Raw genomic sequence first — 17,929 nt, 5'->3', positions numbered from 1 at the left:
AGAGATTGTGTGAGAGTGAGTCAGAGTTAAAGTAATTGCAATACACCTAACTGAACATTTAAAACTTGACATCTTGGGCTGGAGAGATGGCTCTGCGGTTACGAGCACGTGCTGGTCCCCCAGAGGACTCAGACCATGTCCCCAGCATCCATATGGCAGCTCAAGCCATATGAAACCCCAGTTCTAGAGGATCCGTCGCCCACCCACTTCTAGCCTCCATGGGCACCAGATACACAGACAAAAATAGTCAAAACACCCATACACATAACATAAAAATAAATAAAATCTTTAAAACCTAGACATTTCAACCTAATACTCATTGAACTTAATATTATTGGTATTTGCCATTTTTTTTTTGTACTGTTTTCAAAACCCAGTGAACATGAACAGTCTTAGGCTCACAAATAGCTGCAGGTTCTCTGCAGTTCTCATTCCTGTTTTCTCTATACTTTGGTACTGAGATTTTATCTTTGACAAAGAAAATGCAGTGACCTCAGATGGCAAGCGAAGCATCTGAAGAGCTGTGTGAGCCAGATGGAAGGAACGTCGGCTAGGTCCAGGGTGCTCAGCCAAACGACCACGAGCCAGGCTTCCATAGGGAAGCAGGGAGATGAGGAAGGAGCCCAAGGAAGGGAACTGGAGGAGAGCAACAGGAAGGTCATGCAGCCTTGACACACTTTGTTTCTTCCACCCATTTCCAATCTCTGTTCATCCACTCAGGCGGCTGAACTGTCCATCAAGTTCCTGCCTCCCCAGCGCAGTCTGGAAGTCGTCCGGGTTGTAGGGCCCCAGATGATTGGGATTGGAAAGCACAGTGCTGTAAGTAGGCCCTGACCGGATCCCACATGCACGGGTGGAACGATGACGCATCACTCAGGTGTGGGACTGGGCCCGGTGGCAGCTGTTGCAGTGTTCTGGGCAGAGGGAGGGTGGGAGTTCACCAAGTGGGGGAAGACCACTGCATCACATGGAAAGATCATTTTTACTCTGATATCCCACTGTGCAGGCTGCAGAACTCTATCTGAACCTGGACCTTGTCAAAGAAGCAATCGATGCTTTCATTGAGGGTGAAGAGTGGAACAAGGCCAAGCGCGTGGCCAAAGAGCTAGATCCCCGGTAACCGTTAGGAGCTTCACTTTTTAGTTCCTTTTATAAACACCGGAGTTGAGGGAGAAAGTTCTGGGGAGGGTGTGGCGTCCCAAGACCATGAAGTTAACAGTCTCTGTATATCTTCCCAGGTATGAGGACTATGTGGACCAGCACTATAAGGAGTTCCTCAAGAACCAGGGCAAAGTGGATTCGGTAAGGCTCTCAAATTAGGAGGCTGAGCTCTGCCTAGCATATATATGGCACTGGGTTCAGCCCCAGCAGCACAAGAACTGAAACAAGAAGAGTAAATGCCAAATTCCTGAAGAGGTACTAGAGATCCTCTGTCCCCTCAGCTCACCATTTTTTTTTTTGTTTTTTGTTTTTTGTTTTTTTTTTTTTTTTTGCTCTACAGCTGGTGGGTGTGGACGTAGTAGCTGCCTTGGACCTGTATGTGGAGCAGGGCCAGTGGGATAAATGCATTGAAACAGCTACCAAGCAGGTACTGCGTTCCCTCCCTGCTTCTGAGCTTCCCACCTCTTAACTCCACCAGTGGCCAATCTGCAAAGGCCCCTACTGAAGATCAGTCTTTGGTAACTCCGATACCATGGTCAGAACTATACGTGCCCTTTACTCCCTGAACAAATCCCTGGTCGCTTGCCCCCAGTTCTTATTGATCTGAACCTTGTCCATGCCCTCCCTCCCAAACTCCCAAACAGAACTACAAGATTCTGCACAAGTATGTGGCTCTGTATGCAACTCATCTGATCCGAGAAGGTGGCTATGCCCAGGCACTGGCCCTCTACGTGCAACACGGAGCCCCTGCAAACCCACAGGTACAGCCTTCTTGGGAATTCATTCTGCAACCATCCTTTCAGTCATCTCTAAGACTCCTGTCCTGGAACACACAGGCTCCTTGGAGGATTTATCCCTTGAAGAAGTTACTCAGTAGCCGTCCATGCTCTTATTAAAAACACACTGCGCCAGGCGTAGTGGCGCACGCCTTTAATCCCAGCACTTGGGAGGCAGAGGCAGGTGGATTTCTGAGTTCGAGGCAAGCCTGGTCTACAGAGTGAGTTCCAGGATAGCCAGGGCTACACAGAGAAACCCTGTCTCGAAAAAAACTAAAAGCTAAAACACACTGACTTGTCTGTCCAAGAGGAAGTGTGGATACCCTTTAAGGGTCATTACTCTCTTTGTTCTCCTATGGAGAATCAGTGTTCTCTAAACTATCAGCCTGGTAACACGGTGGCTGTTCTCACATTTATAGATCCACCCACACTGACTTTATTTTTTGTTGTGGGTTTTGTCTGTTATTCTAAGTCATAACTCATTTAGGCCAGGCCAGCCTGGAACTCACTATGGAGCCTAGGATAACCTTGAGATCCTGGTCTTCCTGCCAAAAAAAAAAAAATTCTGTTTAAAAAAAAAAAAAAAGATTTATTTATTTTAAGTATATGAGTCCGCTGTAGCTTTCTTCAGACACACCAGAAGAGGGCATCAGATCCTATTACAGATGGTTGTGAGCCACCATGTGGTTGCTGGAAATTGAACTCAAGACCTCTGGAAGGGCAGCCTTTACTGTTGAGCCATCTCTCCAGCCCTAAAATAGTTTTCTTAACACCTCTGCCTTCTCCATCAATCTAGGCTCAGCTCCTATACACACAGCTCGCTCACTCAGGTGCCCTTCCCCCTTAACCTCTAGAATTTCAACATCTACAAAAGGATCTTCACTGACATGGTTAGCTCTCCTGGGACCAACAATGCTGAGGCCTACCATAGCTGGGCTGATCTTCGGGATGTCCTCTTCAACCTGGTAAGGAAGAAGGGTCAGCAATGAAATAACAGGGTTCCTTCTTCTGTCCCTGTCCTGGTCTCAGTCCAAATGGGCAGCAGTGACCACTGTACAACCCTCCATGGCTTTGCCCTCACCCCACAGCAGCCTAGCTGTGCTCTCATGCTGTCTCTCCTCCCCCCCCCCCACGCCCCCTTCTCTCTCAGTGTGAAAACCTGGTGAAGTCCAGCGAGGCAAACTCTGCAGCGCATGAGGAGTTTGAGATGATGCTGCTGATCTCTCATTACTACGCTACACGATCTGCAGCCCAGAGTATCAAACAGCTGGTAAGATACAGCCAGGGAGATTCATAGAGCCCTCAGTCACAAGGACACACATTCACAGCTATGAAGCTACACAAGTCTCAGTTCTGGATCTACGAGCCTAGGCCCTTAAACTGCCACATCTCCCTCTGTGCTTCTCAGTCTAATCAGTCTTGAACACTTGCCAGTCTCTTCCCATACTGCTCTGACCCTAGGGCTCTATGCCCACACAGCCTTACCACCCTCATCTACTGAAACATTCAGATGTCTTGATAGTTTTTATGTACCTCCTAGAAGCACACACAGTTTGACTTATTTGATTGTAGCTATGTATACATTTCCTGTACTTGGTCAAATTCTAGAAGGGGAAGGAACCTGTACATAATCTGGAGCCAGTTACACTGTGCTGATGAAAGACTGGAATAGCCTGAGATCTAGAGTGCTTCAGAACTGGTTCTGCCTTAGTTACAGGCTCACTGGTCTGCTCACTCAGTCAGGAGCATAAACTTCGCCTTAAATCCACAGGAAACCGTAGCTGCCAGGCTTTCTGTTTCGCTCTTGCGCCACACCCAGTTACTCCCTGCAGACAAGGCCTTTTATGAAGCAGGCACTGCTGCCAAGGTGAGCTGGAACAAGGGAAGGGTGGGGCTGAAGAAACAAGGAAATCTAAAGTGGGAAGAAGGAGACTCCCTTGAGCAAAGCTGAGTATGGGACCGACATTGAGGAGGACACAGTCTCTGTCTCTTCCTGGAGTGTCCTAACACCCGGACAAGTAGTACCCACGCTCACAGCCATCTGCAACTTTTCTGTTACAGGAAGTTGGCTGGGAGAACATGGCTTTCATTTTCCTCAACCGATTTTTGGATCTGACTGATGTAAGTGGGGAAACTGCCCAGAGATGAGGAGCCTTTGCTTGTCACACGCTGTGCCTATCTCATGGGTGGCTGCTCTGCCCACAGGCAATCGAAGAAGGGACCCTGGATGCCCTGGACCATTCAGATTTTCAGGATACGGACATTCCCTTTGAGGTGCCACTCCCAGCCAAGCAGCACGTCCCGGTAAGGGGGCAGGACAGGAGAAGAGAAAGGCGTCACCAGTGGGTTGGCACTGAGAAGGATGGCTCCGGGCTGCTATCCTCCAGTGACACCAGCCCTCACTACTACTCAGGAAAAGCAGAGGCAGTGACTGTGCCCCTCAGATCCCAGGGGGACTATTTATAGCTGGTGTGTGGCCAAAGGCTTAGGAAGGCCCTGTCCTCACCCCATATAAAGCTAGCACTAGCTCTCTTCCCCAGGAGGCCCAGAGAGAAGAGGTTCGAGACTGGGTGCTCACAGTCTCGATGGACCAGAGGCTGGAGCAGGTTCTGCCCCGGGATGAGCGAGGGGTCTATGAGGCTTCCCTAGTTGCAGCGAGCACTGGAGTTCGGGCACTGCCCTGCCTCATCACAGGTACAGAACCCCACATCGCCCCAGAATCCCATGGCAAGGAGAAAGGCGGGAAAAGCAGAAGTGTCAAAATTTCCTTTTGGTGCCAGAGCTACCCCTCCCCACCCTACTCTCAGCTGCCTAGTCCCCCGTCCGCTCTCTTACAAATGCTGCCTTTTCACCTTCTACCACAGGTTACCCCATTTTGAGGAACAAAATTGAGTTTAAGCGGCCTGGGAAGGCTGCTAACAAAGACAACTGGAACAAGTTTCTTATGGCCATCAAGGTTAGAGAAGGAGTCTTAAAGACAAAGGAGGCAGTCGGGGTGGGGTAGGGGGCGCTGCAAATAGGAATCTCAGAACACTGCTCAGCCAGGAGCTGACTGCTCCTCTCCTGTTCTCCACTTTGCTCACAGACCTCCCACAGCCCAGTGTGCCAGGACGTGCTCAAGTTCATCAGCCAGTGGTGCGGCGGCCTCCCTAGCACCAGCTTTTCCTTCCAGTGATTGCGCAGCCAGACGCTGACATCTGTCCCTCATTAAAGTTCTCTGAGTAGTGCAGACTGCTGCATGCTTTGCTCAACGTCTCTCCACCACAGCACACTGCCCTCTACAAGTAACTGTAATCAGGCAGAAAACAAAATACAAGTTCTTTTATTACAATTGTTTATACCACCCTAAGGTCAGGGCCCCGTGCGTGCGTAGTAGAAAACACCTGGACTGCGCCTCAGAAGAACACCTGCCTGACAAAGAAAAGAGCCAACCTGAGTCAGAAAGCAAGCAGCATAGCCCCCAGTCCCCAAGAATGCATCCCACCCCAGAGCCTTCACCTGACCTAAACCCAGGTCTTCTGTAAGGCCTGGAAGTCCTGACGGCCATGGAGCAGCTGCACGTTCTCCTGCCTTTTACACTCAGGAAGTTCAAGCTCTGTCAGTTCCTGCAGCTGCCGAAAGGAGGGAGTTCAGTAATTGGGACTTAAATTGACACACCAGCTCCTTTTCAACACAACCGGGGTATGGAACGAGCCCTCCCTGTTCCTCTTCCTTACCTGTTCCTGCAACCCTTCCTTCCTGCAGGGCCCAATTCCCCGTAGCGTGAGTGCAGCCACACAACAGTAACCAGAAAGAGCAGCCTCAGCTGCAGACATGAACACAGAAGGGATCCAGAGAGCCAAAGCTGTATCCTAAAACCCAAAGTAACAAAGAGGACTAGACCTTGGAGCAAAGGTGAGGACCAGAGTTTCTCGAATAGCAAGAATAAGCTCACATAAATTCTTGTGGGATCAAAGGAGCAGTCAGTGTGTCCAGGCCCCTGGTCTAGCGGTATGGAAGGATCCATCAGTCCTGGGTGGCAATCAGCAATAAGACGGCGGCCACCATTGGCAACAGTGAGCGATACAGCCAGGAGGAGGCCCATGGAGCAGGCAGCAGATAAGAGCAGGTTCACCAAGGCCAGCGTCAGCAGGGCCCAGTGCTAGTGGGGTAGAAGACCTGGGTAAACAGCCTGTTTGTTTCTCCGTGATACTTCTCTATTTGAGGCTCCTGTCCATTGGTAGTGTGCTTGAGACACCTCCTCCACCCCTCTCACCAGTCGTGGGCGAAGAAGGTTCCTGGATGCCAAGAGGGCCACAAGTCCCACGGAAACGCTCTGCGGAAGCAACAAGCCTAATAGGGCTTACTGGCTCTCAGCGCCCAGCCCAACCCGCCTTGCCTGTCCACCCTCCCGCGACGCTCACCAGTAGTCCCGAACCCACAGAAATGACATTGGCTGTGGTGTACTCAGGAGTGACCGCGCCACGGGGGTTGGCCACGTGCCGCAGGACAGTACCATGCAACACAGCTCCCACCAGGAGGTTCACGTGGCCCACCAGGATCAGCGCGAGTCCCACGCGCATCAGCCGCCTGGGCCCTCGGGTGGCATCTGCAAGGTAGGGGGAGGGGCGGACAGTAGCCGTGCAGGGCGGGGCCCCAGGCCCAGCGTCGGCCTGTGGGACCACAGGTGCGGATGAAAGCCGTACAACTTACCGAAGGCGCAGACGCCACAGCACCTCATCGTGGCCGCTCTACTCCCTCCGCCCATGGGCTCTACCTGGACCTGGCTTTGTCCCGACGCTGACCTGAAGCGCGGCTTCCGCGCCGCCATAGGCGGCTCCACCTGGCCCCGCCCCGCCCCGCCCCTGACCTAAGGCCCTGCCTCCAAAGGGCCACCCTACCTGGGCCCGCCCCGCCCCAACCGAAGCGGCGGTGCCACCCACTGAGCCGCAAGCACAACACAAGATGCTTTAGCAAAAAGTAGACTTTATTACAGCAGCAACTGAGGTGATTCGAATGCCCCCCCGGGGGCCCACCCCTGCAGCACCACCTTTCTCTCCTGCCCATGCGCCCCAGCGGGATTGTAGAACTCAGCTTCCCCAGTGCCCGTGGGCCTCCTGTCCACACAAGTAGGGCAGGAGCCAGCAGGTCAGATACTAGCCCCCAGCTAGAAGGTGGCTGCTGAGAAGGCCCAGGCCCACATCTGTGCAAAACAAGTAAACAAAGTGCAGAGGGGAGGAAGAGAGGGGAAGGGGCAGGGTGATACTCAACCAGGGAGCCCCTAAAGCCCTCCTGAATAATACGGGCACGAAGGGTAATACTGAATGGGGAGAAGGGACAGGAGGACTGCAGCATGCCCAGGGACAGCCACAGCCTGGCTAGGGGCCTGGCTCAAGTGAGCTCTACGAGGAGACGGTGACAGTGGCTGTGTTGAGTGTGCTGTTCCTGGCGAAGTTGAACTTGTTGAGCGTCTCCTCCAGCAGAGAAGTCAGGCGGCTCTGATCAGCCTGGGGAAGCAGCTCAGTAAGGCAGGGCTGAGAGAGAGGACAGGGAGGCACCCAGAACACAGGCAGGACCCTCACCTCACTAATGAAGCCCAGCTGCACCAGCTCAGCTGCCAAGTCCGGGATGCTCTCATCTGACAGAGAGACAGGAGAGGTGCTTGAGTACAGTCTGGGAGGATCAGAGCCCTGTCAAGTACTGTCCCTGACATGTCCCCTCAAGGGATATGGCTCATAGATCCTCCCTCCTCCAAAAGAAAGGAGAGGCTCACTTGGCATCAGGTCACAGCTCAGGTGCCGGTTCAATTTGTCCTCCAGCTTCAGCAGAAGTGTTAGCTAGAAAAAGGACAAGGAATGAGGCTCCTTCTCCCCAGCAGGCCGAGTGGTCAGCCCTCTGAAGCCCCGCCCTGAGCTTACATGGTGTTTGACTCCCTCCTCCACAGATTCGATGTTGCACTGCATCAGCACCACCTGAACAGGACAGACATGGAGGACAGTCTAGAGACTGCTCAGTGACACCCCTGAGACTTTCCGGCCCACGGAAGAAAACGGTGGCCAGCAGGCACAAATGCATTCCATACAGGACAGTGCCTTAGTTAAGATGTCTCTATTCCCATGGCCAAAAATATAATCATACCAGAGTCCCCACCTTTCGTGTCTCCACTTCAGCTGGCTCAGGAGTTGGAGTCTTGACAGAGGGGGGCACAACAGGTGATGTCACCTCCTCCTGCTGTGGCTGCTGAGGTCGAGGTAGCCCAAAGGCTGTCAGAGGGTAGATCCCATTCCTGGTGGGAGATGATATAAGTCACACAGACTCTGTGAAAGCTTCAAGACACGGGTCCCTACTTCCTCCCAGAAGCCCACCCTCTCTCACCTGACATCTTCAAGGAATTTGTCTAATTCCAGGGCTGGTGACTGAGAGTACCTGGAAGAAAAAGTAAATAACATGAGACTCACTCTACAGAGCCTTGGATGGTAGTGACCAATCTATCCCTTTCAGACCCTCAGCTGGTTACTCACAAAGTCTGAACTGGTTCTCGTCCTGGCCCTGCAGGGATTTCAGCTAGTACAGCACTGGTATCCATGTTTTTGGTGATCTCCTCTAGAGCGTTCTCTGGGATCATGTCTGGTGGGTATAATGGGGTGAAATATTATGTGAAGACACACCTGTTTCACACTAGGCAGAGGACAGGAGTAAAAGAATCCCTTTGGTAACAGAAAACTAAAGACACCATGCCAGTGATGCCCCACACTGAATGGAAACTCCTGGTAATTTTGTATAGCATGGACTCAGTCCCAGGACCAATTCCTAGCAGTATCAAGGCGACTCACGTTGGTGCCCCACGATACAGTGAGCAGCAAGAAGCTTGAGTGAGGGCACTTCAAACAGTGCTGGGTGGAACAGAAGTTCTCTGGCTGTTGGTCTCCGAGCAGGCTCAGACTGCAGGCACTTTTGAATAAACTCCTGTTAAGAGAACAAGAAACTGGAACAGGCATCTGGCAAGACTATTACATCTGTATGACTTACATTAGATCTAGCAAAATGTTCCCTACATGCTTGGAATTCAAATTTATTGGGGAAACATTGATGTATTTCCTGATAGGGCTTTATATCTATATGGTAATGTATAAACTTATCTTAAGTCTTTCTGGTTTTTCTTTCTAGACATTTTGTTCCTCTAAGACAGAGTCTCATTCCAAGCCTTAAGCTGGCTTGGAACTCACTATATAGCCCAGGTTGTCTCTGAACTTGCAATCCTCCTGTATTAGCCTCTGAAGTGCTGAGATTACAGGCATGTGCTGCCTTGCCTGGCTTTGGTATTACTTTTCTACTCTCTAACCACATTGTGTTTGTTTTTGGAGACAAGGTCTGTCTATGTAGCCCTGGCTGTCCTGGCCCTCACTCTGTAGACCAGGCTGGCCTTGAACTCACAGAGCTCTGCCTTCCAAGTGCTGGGATTAAGAGGTACACAATTGGGGCTGGTGAGATGGCTCAGTGGGTAAGAGCACCCGACTGCTCTTCCAAAGGTCCAGAGTTCAAATCCCAGCAACCACATGGTGGCTCACAACCATCCTTAACGAGATCTGGTACCCTCTTCTGGAGTGTCTGAAGACAGCTACAGTGTACTTACATATAATAAATAAATAAATCTTTAAAAAAAAAAAAAAAAAAAAAAGAGGTACACAATTACTGCCCACATTATTTTTTTTTCTTTAATGTTGAAACTTAAATTTCTTTTGTTTTTGTTTTTACTAGCTCATTCATGGTCAACTTTTCTTGGATCTTTGCCAAATTTAGTTTTTCCTTTCCCAGACTTTTACCAAATTATTATGGTCAGTGCTATTCACCATCTTGTCTCCAAGCCTATTATCACAACTTCCTTTGTCTACAACTCCTGCTTGCCCACGTTTCCTCTAATCATTCCACCTCCCTTTCTGCCTCTGGTCAAATCCCATGCCAGACAGGGTTTCTCTGTGTAGCCCTGACAGTCCTGGAACTCACTTTGTAGGCCAGGCTGGCCTCGAACTCTTACTTTCAGTTTTAAAAGACAAGAAAGTTACACACCTTATCTTTCACCTAATAATCCCACCCTAGTGTGAACTGGAACCTGGATTGTTCCTCACTACTGTCTCTGACTAACATTAACTGTTTTTGAGACAGGGTCTAATATAGCCCAGGCTAGCCTTGAACCCTCTATGTAGGGGAGGATTACCTTAAACTCAGATCCTTCTATCTCTACCTCTTAAGTGCTAGGCTTATAGATGAATTGCCTCCATGCCTGACCTGAGTTAACTGTTCTTGTTCAGACTGTCCTGTTCACTATAGTTAAGCTACATAGTGATTCATAATTCCTTCATCCTTTAAACCTAAGCTCATTAAACATAAAATCCCAAATGACTACTTTGATATTTAAATGCCAAGATATTGTATAAGAGTGTATAGCAACTGCCTGAGGTAACCACCCAATCAGCTCACCTTTATGTAGAGACACTGAACTAGCAAATAATTTTTAACTTCTATACTACCTACCTGTGTGCCTAGAATCAAAAGTTTCTCAGAGGAAAAGTGTAGTTTAGTCTTTTCTATTTTGATTCTCTTCTTTTGCTCTTACACCATTTGGGACCTCTTAGAAAGTACAATAAACCTGAAAGTCAGTTAAGGAGGAACACTGGTCCTGATTGAGTCTTACCCTCTGTAATGAGTCTTCTAGTAGCTGGATGGCACTGCTGATGGCTTCCTGTGGCACATATGAGGACTCACCATTGCCCTGAATCTCCAGCACTGCCATCTATAGTGAGGAATATCCCAAAGGAACAACTGAGATCTAAGACACAAACCCACAGACCCAGTGCTCCCACAGTCCCTTCCCCACGAACAGCATTTCCCTTTCCATGTTCTGATCCCATGCTCTCTCTCTCCCTTCCCTCACAGGTCTCCTCACCTCCAGTGCACACATGCCAAAGGAGTAGATGTCCACTGCTGTTGTCACGTTTGTGACTTCTAGAGAAAACAGATGGTTATTAGGAGGGAGAATGGACTGGGGGAACAAGTGGCAGGGATACTTTTTAAAAAAACACAATGTATGCAAGTCCAGAGAGCTGACCTTTTTGTTGTATTATCCCTGCATTTCACTCATGAGCTATCACTTTCCCAATCCTCAGCTATAGACGACATATAAACACCACCTAGATTCCCTTTCTGCAGCCTCCATTTTCATCTAAGGTCCCTTAACTCAGGTTATAAAGTATAAAACCAAGATTTGGGGTGGCTCTGGCAAGGGTTGATCTTTCAGTGAGGGAGTAGGTGGAGGGGTACAATCTGAATGGGACAGAGAGACAAGGCTACCTCACCTCCATACTCTGGTGCAAAAAAGTGTAGGTTCTTCTGTTCTTCCCGGCAAGTCTTCACGTGATTGTTGATAGTGTCAGGAGCCACTAGGAATAGGGAGACACCCACAATCTAACCACCACCACCACCAAAGCATGATTTCACTCTACAGAGTCTCCAAAAGCCATTTTTCTCTTGAAGCCTCCTTTCTAATACTCAATAGACATGAACTATCACATTCCCAATCCTCAGCTATAGACGACATATAAACACCACCTAGATTCCCTTTCTGCAGCCTCTATTTTCACCTAAGGTCCCTTAACTCAGAAACAACAAAGTCTATGCACTCTACAAACAGACACTGAAGGCTGTAGGCGTATCAGGTAACACAGTCAAAGGACAACCTTTCATTTGGAACATGCTCATCTCAAAGTCCCAGATCTAGGAAATCCACAGCCCCACAAAAATGCTAGTTTTAACTCACTCATCCACCTGCAATTAACATAATACAGGCAACCCTTTCCTACTATGAGACAACTGGAGACCTCATGAACCAGGATAAGAAAGGCGAAGTTGTATTAACATAGATCCAAGGAGCTAGCCTCTTCCTTACTCATCTGTGATGAATGAAACTTAAAACAAAAAACCCAAAAAGCTCTAAAGTGAACCAATACCCTAAAATCAGTTTTACTTTTTAATCTACCAAAACGTTTAGACCCTTGTCTAAAACCTTATCATTCCTCAACAACACCTACTGCAAGGCTGAATGAGGAACCAGGGCCAGGCCCAAGCTGGACTCACTCTGATCGTAACAATGACTACAAATCACAGAGAATCTAGGAGCACAGTGTGATTTAGGAGCCAGCCTGATGATGAGGGGATATGATTCTTAAGAGGAAGTGTCCAGCCAGGCAGAATCCACAGGAAACAAGCAGGTTACAAAGGGGCAAGCAGGTGGAGGGCTGGCAGGGCAAAAGCTAAGCAGGAATAGTTAGGCACAGGAAGCAGGGAACAGGCCTTGCTCCCACGACTGCATGCACTGGGCAGCCGCAGAGGGAGCAAAGGGAGCACAAACAGAGCCCCAAATGGGGCAGAGGGAGCTCTCACCATTAGCAAAAATCCTATGAAAGACTGTTGGGAACAGAGCAGCCCGTAAGCGGGAGGGAGGAAAACAGAGAAAAGTTGTGAGCGATGGAGCAGCCAAGCCCCAGACAAATGGTAACCACACACAGACACGGCACACAGAAATGTCACTGCACACAAATACACAGCAAATGAAAACACTCACAGCAGGCAGAGTCTGGGACCTCTTTGGTAGGGTTTGGCCCGAAGGGCTAGAGTCAGACCTCATATCCATCTCTTGCCCTTTCCCAGCCTCTTATCAACTTCTCTGTATTATTCCAATGTTCTCTCCAACAAGTACAAGATTGTATACCCTAACCCATTTCCACTAATTGGTCTCTCCCTATGAATTACCTCTACTAAAAGCCTCTCTGTTATTACCAGCTCATACCTCAAAATTTGCTGTTCTCCCATGCCTTTTATCTTACCCCCATGGTTCCCAAATTCCCGAGGCTCCCCTGCCCAGAATCTCTCCCTCCCCTCACCAGAGCCAATCTTGATGAGTCCGTTGTGCTGGATGAAGATGGTGTCACAGGTCAGGTTCCCATGGATGATGGGAGGGTCACAGGAGTGCAGGTAGCTGTGGGGGCACTGGGCTGTTAGAGGGGCCACTAGGAAATTAAGGGCAGGGGGAACCCAAGGGTTAAGAGGAGTAAGGGCCAGCTCTCCTCATCATCATAAAAATAATCCCTATACTCTGACTCTCCATTATGCCAGATATCTTAAGTAGGATAAGCACTTGGAAAAAAGGCTGGGATACTGGTGGTTAGGACATCAGGAGGACCCCATAAGGGGGCCTAATCTTGTCAGCATGTGACTCAAAGAAACTGGGGATAACAGAATAGAAAAGCAGAGTAGTGCCTTACAATGTGTGTAAGGAACTAAACCAGGAGAGACTGGGAAAAAAACTAACCGATATTACCTACCTTAGGGCAGAGAGGATCTGTGTACACCAGCGTTTCCAAGCCTGGAAAAGTTTGGTCCCAGGATCAACAGTCAGTCAGTCTGTGTCTGTCTGTCTGTCTATCTATCTATCTCTCTCTGTCCCTCTTCCTCCTCCCCTCTCTACCCACCCTCCTTCTCCATGGTTTCACCATACATACACACACACACACACACACACACACACACACACACACACACACACACACACAGTGTGCCTTAGGTGTCCTGAAACTATGTAGACCACACTGGCCTCAAACTCTCTACCTTCTGAACTAAAGGCTTGCAACAAACACCACACCACAACTCATGATACTTTCTCTCTTAGCCTTCCCACTAGTCCTTGCTATCCCTCCCTAATTGGCTTCATAATTTGCACCATCTTTTTAAACCCCTAAACAAAGCCTAAAACTATGTCTAGCTTCTCTAGGTACCTTTTCATTCATAGTCTTGTGGTTCTTTTTGGTCTTCTTCAGAAACTGCTTAAGGCTCCCAGAGGACATGTATTCTGTGATGAAAATCACCTAGGGAAGGAAGCAGAGCAGTTACTATTAAGGCTTTATAACAGAAAGACCTCTAACCTGGTGATGTTTTTACCAGATACATACTAAATTGTGTTTTTCAACTTTCCTTTCTTTAGTATCACTTTCTTAGGCTTAAGAGCACAGTGAGAACAAAGAAGCAAGCAAATGTCCACTTACTTCCCCCATCTTTACTGGGAAACGCTACAAATATCAGATGAAACCCTACTCTCCCTGTCACAGCAGATTTCAGATCTTGTGTCAAAATTACCTAGTTTCAACCTCTGAATGCGAAATGGACAATATATGCACCTGCTCTCTGGAAAATTCAAGAAACACTAAGCAAAAAAATCTTACCCTAGCCTTGTTCTCTTTAACATCAGCCCAATATTTGTGAAACTTAACAATGTTAAGATGTTCCAGCTGAATCAGATTATCAAACACTGCACGGACCTTTTCCTGGAGCAAGGGAGGCAGAGGGACAACAGAGTTCACAAATCACTGTAATAATATGAAAAGCCATTCCCTACCCATCCCCATGGATGATCTAATCATGAAGCTTTCTTCACAGTCACATTCCCAACAACAACAACAGCTGCTTAAATAGGCCCCCAGGCCTCATCACCTACCTCCTGCAGTTTGTAGTTCTTGCGTTCAGAGAACTGTACCTCATTCCACACAACCTCCACACCTTCCTCTGTATCCATGGCCAGGTATGCACTGTCAATGCCTGGTACATTACGCTGATTCACCTGAGAAGCAGTTCAAGTGGAATTAAGGCACTTCAAGAAGCTGCCATTGTAGTATTCCATATGATCATCTTCCAGTCCTGCCCCACTCATGTCTGTTCTGCTCTTCTGGACAGCTACTCTAGGTCTCACCGCTTACAATTTACTCTCCCAGGAACTCCATCACCACCACCTCACCTCTTCTCGCCTCTTCTGCCAGCGCCCACAGGGTGACTCTTCCAAGATCTCAGACTCATCTTCACTTTCTTCTTCTTCCTCGGGAGAAGCAGCTGAAGTTGTAGAGGTCACAGGAGGTGACACAGAAGTCAGGCCAGGAGCTAAAGATGAGGATTCTACCTTTGGGTCTGAGCCACTGCTGACTACTGTTTGGGACTCCCCTTCCGACATGCTGGAATAAACACTCAGCCTGCATTTGTTGGGCAGAGTCAGAAAACAAAGGTCAAAAACAGATGTATAAAACTTTAATAGTCTTAACTTCTTCATCTTCATCCTTAAAAATACATCTTCCTTGTTTCCTTTAAATCTAAAATCAAATTTACTCTTACCTAAATACTGATGTGAATGACTCTCTGGCTTCTAGAAGATGAGTTACTTTGGTTGAAGACCACCCAGAAGTACCATACCCGAGAATAATGACGATATAGTCCACTTTAGTCAAACTCAAATATACAGTAAAATCTGGTGCCCCATAGCCTCTCAGCCAATAGTGTTACAATTAATATACTTCCCATTGGCTCTCAGTGAGCCTCAATTCTAACTGTGCTCAAGAACTAGGGCGTACATTACAGACAAATGACTCTACACTCTAAAATGTCCCACTGAGACAGACAGCCCTATGAGTCTATACCATCTTTTTTTTTTTTTTTTTTTGGTTTTTTGAGACAGGGTTTCTCTGTATAGCCCTGGCTGTCCTGGAACTCACTTTGTACACCAGGCTGGCTTCGAACTCAGAAATCGGCCTGCCTCTGCCTCCGGAGTGCTGGGATTAAAGTCGTAAAACATCCTTGCCTGGCTTGGTCTATACACATCCTTAACCAACTAGCCAAAACTCCCAAGGGTGACTTATCCTACTAGACCAACAGTGGCATTATTCATCTTTCCTATACATAGGTAGAAGCTGCCTTTGGGCCAAGTGACCGACAGGCGTGACTTCCATCTGTAAGTGTGGCAAGCGGGTATTGTTTAACAACATTTCTTTTCATTTACTCACTGAAATGTTTAGTAACATTTGTAGGTTATTGTACGCCACACACTGGGAGGGAGCTTGAGATAGATCAGTGAATTAAAATAAATGAAATGCCTACACTTACCTAAGCACAAATTAAAAAAAAAAAAAATCAAAGACCTTGTTTCCAGCTTTCCTTTCATTTACATTGCTCAAAGGCTCTGACTTTTCCAATCTCTGAGGCACTAGATCTGATACCAGTTACCTCCTTCAGAAACAAATAATTCAAGCTATAGTTTTTATAGGAAAAGTATTAAAAATAACATTTCTATAGGCGCAGAGTTGCTTTAAGAAAAACCTAAGTTTCTAATTAACCCATACCAAAAAAAAAAAAAAGGAAAATCAAATGAACACAGACTGTAAAAAAAACTGAAACCTGTGTGTGATTAACTCAAGGAAGTGCAGTCTAGTAAGAAAGCGATACCCTGGAAAGTAAACTTGCACTCCAGAGTCAGTTCAGAATACCTAAGACCTGCAATCAACACCAGCATGGCCATACAACTGTCTTGCGACCCTTTCTATGCATCTCTCTCCAGCCTATACTGTTTGATCTGAATCGGGGGACTTGTATTAACGCTCTAGTAATCGCAAAGAACAACACAGCACTAGGCGGGGGAGGGGAATCTGGTAGGATACTTCCCCACTTTAATTTCTAAGGAAAGTCCTTGAAAGCCTCCTCAGTCTGCCAAGACAGGTATTAGTTGCGTGCATGTCTTAATAAACCACTAAAAAAGATGAGTTAAGGATCACTTTTTCCTCCGTCCCCTATCAAAGAGCTAAGAAAATAATAAAGTCTGTTTCAGCTACATTCACACAATGTGCATCCAATCTGAACGGATAAGTGAAATTCTAGCGAGATACAGAAGATACTCTAGAATGTCAAAGCCCATGGAATCTAAAACTACAGGACCAGGAAACAGGCAGCCCCTCCACGGGGCAGTTGGACAGAAGATGAACTGTCATCAGAGACAAACATCCAGAAGGTACATTGCCCTCCCCAATCATGTCCCAGAAGGTAAAATAAGAGCAGTGCCTAAAGATCTCCAAGCACTCCCGCCAGAGACGCAGAAACGTGTGCAATACTGGGGGTTCTGCCTCCAAGCTGCTGGCAGTTTTAACAGGGATCACTGTGGAAAAGCTCATTTGCATCGGTGAGGGTATCTCCTCGAAGCCTCTAGCTACCCTGAGGACACACAGTACATTCACTACAGGGCATTGTCTGTCATCTCGCAAAGTTGTTCTCCCGGCTTCCATTATTAGTTGAAAGCCCTCTGCACATCATCCCGCATAGCTCGCAGCCACAGGCCGCTCTGAGGAAACCCAGAAAGCCTCTGAGGTCAACAGAACTGCTCAGTCGGAGAGAATGCAAGCTCGGAGGGAGGAGGCCCTCAGCTTGTCAACACTCCAACAGGTCGCCCGGCCAGTATCTGGAAGGAAGCGGAGGCGGACAGACAGTGGCCCGCCAGGAGACCGAGCACCACAGCCACCTCATCAAAGGCCAGCCCTGCCCCGCCGTCAGGCCGCAGACCACGCCCCCGCGCTCGGCGCGCCGCCCCGCGAGCAGGCCTGGCCCGGACGCCGCGCTTCCTTCCGCAGGCCCTCGGGCCCGGGCCCCCGCCCCGCCCCCGCCCGCGCCGCCTGCCCCGCCTCTCGCGGCCAGAGTTCCAAGAGAACGCCGGGGCCCCCCGACCCGCGCCCGCAGAATTCCGGGCCGCCGCGGCCACGCCGGAGACACCAGGAGGGCGGGCGGCGCCCTGGGGCCAAGGTGGCCCCTCAGCTGCGACGGGCCGGGCTAGGTCGGGCCTGACTCCCGAGAGAGCAGGGCCGCCCGACAGCACCCGCCGGCCGCGGCCCGCCGGCCCGCGGCTCGGGGTGATCCTGCCGCCCTTCCGCGAGCCCCTCCCTCCAGAGCCTCTTTCTCCGGAGCTCACCTCCCGACTCCGCGCCCGCAGCCTGCGCTTCAGCTCCAGCTCGGGTTCCGGGGCCTCGGATCCCAGCGACTCCCTCACAGCTGCGCTCCGCAGCGCAACCGAACTGCGGGCCCCGCCCTCGCGGCGTCCGGACCAACAGTGGGCGGTGCCGCACCGCCGCCAGGTTTCCATTGGACAGGGTAGCGGGGGGCGG

At 49.2% G+C, this 17,929-nt stretch overlaps 3 protein-coding genes across 7 annotated transcripts in view; 1 reads left to right on the top strand and 2 right to left on the bottom strand.

Annotated features, from left to right (window-relative positions):
• Positions 1 to 5,166, top strand: part of LOC110294057 (intraflagellar transport protein 172 homolog) — a 40,349-nt gene extending 35,183 nt beyond the window's left edge. The window contains exons 36-48 of one of the 3 annotated variants that reach the window (XM_085836581.1): positions 721 to 819; positions 1,007 to 1,116; positions 1,239 to 1,302; positions 1,502 to 1,588; positions 1,806 to 1,922; positions 2,792 to 2,902; positions 3,088 to 3,207; positions 3,709 to 3,804; positions 3,999 to 4,058; positions 4,143 to 4,211; positions 4,478 to 4,631; positions 4,802 to 4,893; positions 5,023 to 5,166. In XM_085836581.1, the coding sequence (XP_085692707.1) occupies positions 721 to 819; positions 1,007 to 1,116; positions 1,239 to 1,302; positions 1,502 to 1,588; positions 1,806 to 1,922; positions 2,792 to 2,902; positions 3,088 to 3,207; positions 3,709 to 3,804; positions 3,999 to 4,058; positions 4,143 to 4,211; positions 4,478 to 4,631; positions 4,802 to 4,893; positions 5,023 to 5,112 (1,269 nt within the window). In that variant the 3' untranslated portion in view covers positions 5,113 to 5,166. Of the gene's footprint in view, positions 1 to 720; positions 820 to 1,006; positions 1,117 to 1,238; positions 1,303 to 1,501; positions 1,589 to 1,805; positions 1,923 to 2,791; positions 2,903 to 3,087; positions 3,208 to 3,708; positions 3,805 to 3,998; positions 4,059 to 4,142; positions 4,242 to 4,477; positions 4,632 to 4,801; positions 4,894 to 5,022 lie in introns of all 3 variants that reach the window. The other 2 variants (XM_085836580.1, XR_015046909.1) reach the window with 2 other exon arrangements.
• Positions 5,167 to 5,238: 72 nt separating this feature from the next.
• Krtcap3 (keratinocyte associated protein 3) lies at positions 5,239 to 6,792 on the bottom strand. Of its 2 annotated transcripts, none has more exons than XM_021162059.3 (7): positions 6,630 to 6,792; positions 6,341 to 6,525; positions 6,193 to 6,252; positions 5,872 to 6,078; positions 5,654 to 5,788; positions 5,441 to 5,548; positions 5,239 to 5,348 (listed from the first exon to the last, which is right to left on the bottom strand). In XM_021162059.3, exons 1-6 carry the CDS (start codon positions 6,745 to 6,747, stop codon positions 5,441 to 5,443), a joined length of 813 nt encoding a protein of 270 aa, XP_021017718.2. In that variant the 5' UTR covers positions 6,748 to 6,792; the 3' UTR covers positions 5,239 to 5,348. The 2 variants fall into 2 exon arrangements, with proteins under 2 accessions (XP_021017718.2, XP_021017719.2); XM_021162060.3 differs by having other exon boundaries at positions 5,239 to 5,344; positions 6,630 to 6,791.
• Positions 6,793 to 6,885: 93 nt separating this feature from the next.
• On the bottom strand, positions 6,886 to 17,851 carry Nrbp1 (nuclear receptor binding protein 1). 2 transcript variants are annotated; one of them, XM_029477104.2, is made up of 19 exons: positions 17,737 to 17,851; positions 14,758 to 14,986; positions 14,461 to 14,583; positions 14,189 to 14,290; positions 13,745 to 13,834; positions 13,295 to 13,335; positions 12,854 to 12,948; positions 12,354 to 12,377; positions 11,270 to 11,353; positions 10,861 to 10,919; positions 10,609 to 10,707; positions 8,750 to 8,882; positions 8,438 to 8,543; positions 8,292 to 8,342; positions 8,067 to 8,202; positions 7,835 to 7,888; positions 7,690 to 7,753; positions 7,499 to 7,554; positions 6,886 to 7,423 (listed from the first exon to the last, which is right to left on the bottom strand). In XM_029477104.2, the coding sequence occupies exons 2-19, from the start codon at positions 14,965 to 14,967 to the stop codon at positions 7,319 to 7,321; spliced, it is 1,632 nt and encodes a 543-aa protein (XP_029332964.1). In that variant the 5' UTR covers positions 14,968 to 14,986; positions 17,737 to 17,851; the 3' UTR covers positions 6,886 to 7,318. The 2 variants fall into 2 exon arrangements, with proteins under 2 accessions (XP_029332964.1, XP_021018038.1); XM_021162379.3 differs by lacking the exon at positions 12,354 to 12,377 and having other exon boundaries at positions 17,737 to 17,850.
• Between the last annotated feature and the right edge of the window lie 78 nt (positions 17,852 to 17,929).

Source organism: Mus caroli, unplaced genomic scaffold, assembly GCF_978045245.1.
Source record: "Mus caroli unplaced genomic scaffold, Mus_caroli_1 scaffold_4, whole genome shotgun sequence".
NCBI classification, from domain to species: Eukaryota; Metazoa; Chordata; class Mammalia; order Rodentia; family Muridae; genus Mus; species Mus caroli.
This window is presented reverse-complemented; position numbering and strand designations above follow the sequence as displayed.

Bases quoted from the DNA above. Each gene is read 5' to 3' on its own strand.
- Krtcap3 (XM_021162059.3), bottom strand. From the start codon at position 6,747: ATGGCGGCGCGGAAGCCGCGCTTCAGGTCAGCGTCGGGACAAAGCCAG. The intron at 6,079-6,192 runs GTGAGAGGGGTG...CTACCCCACTAG, and splicing joins ACCTTCTTCGCCCACGACTG to CACTGGGCCCTGCTGACGCT. The intron at 5,789-5,871 runs GTGAGCTTATTC...TTTGGGTTTTAG, and splicing joins TTGATCCCACAAGAATTTAT to GATACAGCTTTGGCTCTCTG.
- Nrbp1 (XM_029477104.2), bottom strand. From the start codon at position 14,967: ATGTCGGAAGGGGAGTCCCAAACAGTAGTCAGCAGTGGCTCAGACCCA. The intron at 7,555-7,689 runs GTGAGCCTCTCC...TCTCTCTGTCAG, and splicing joins GAGCTGTGACCTGATGCCAA to ATGAGAGCATCCCGGACTTG. The intron at 7,424-7,498 runs GTGAGGGTCCTG...CTGCTTCCCCAG, and splicing joins AGCTGGGCTTCATTAGTGAG to GCTGATCAGAGCCGCCTGAC.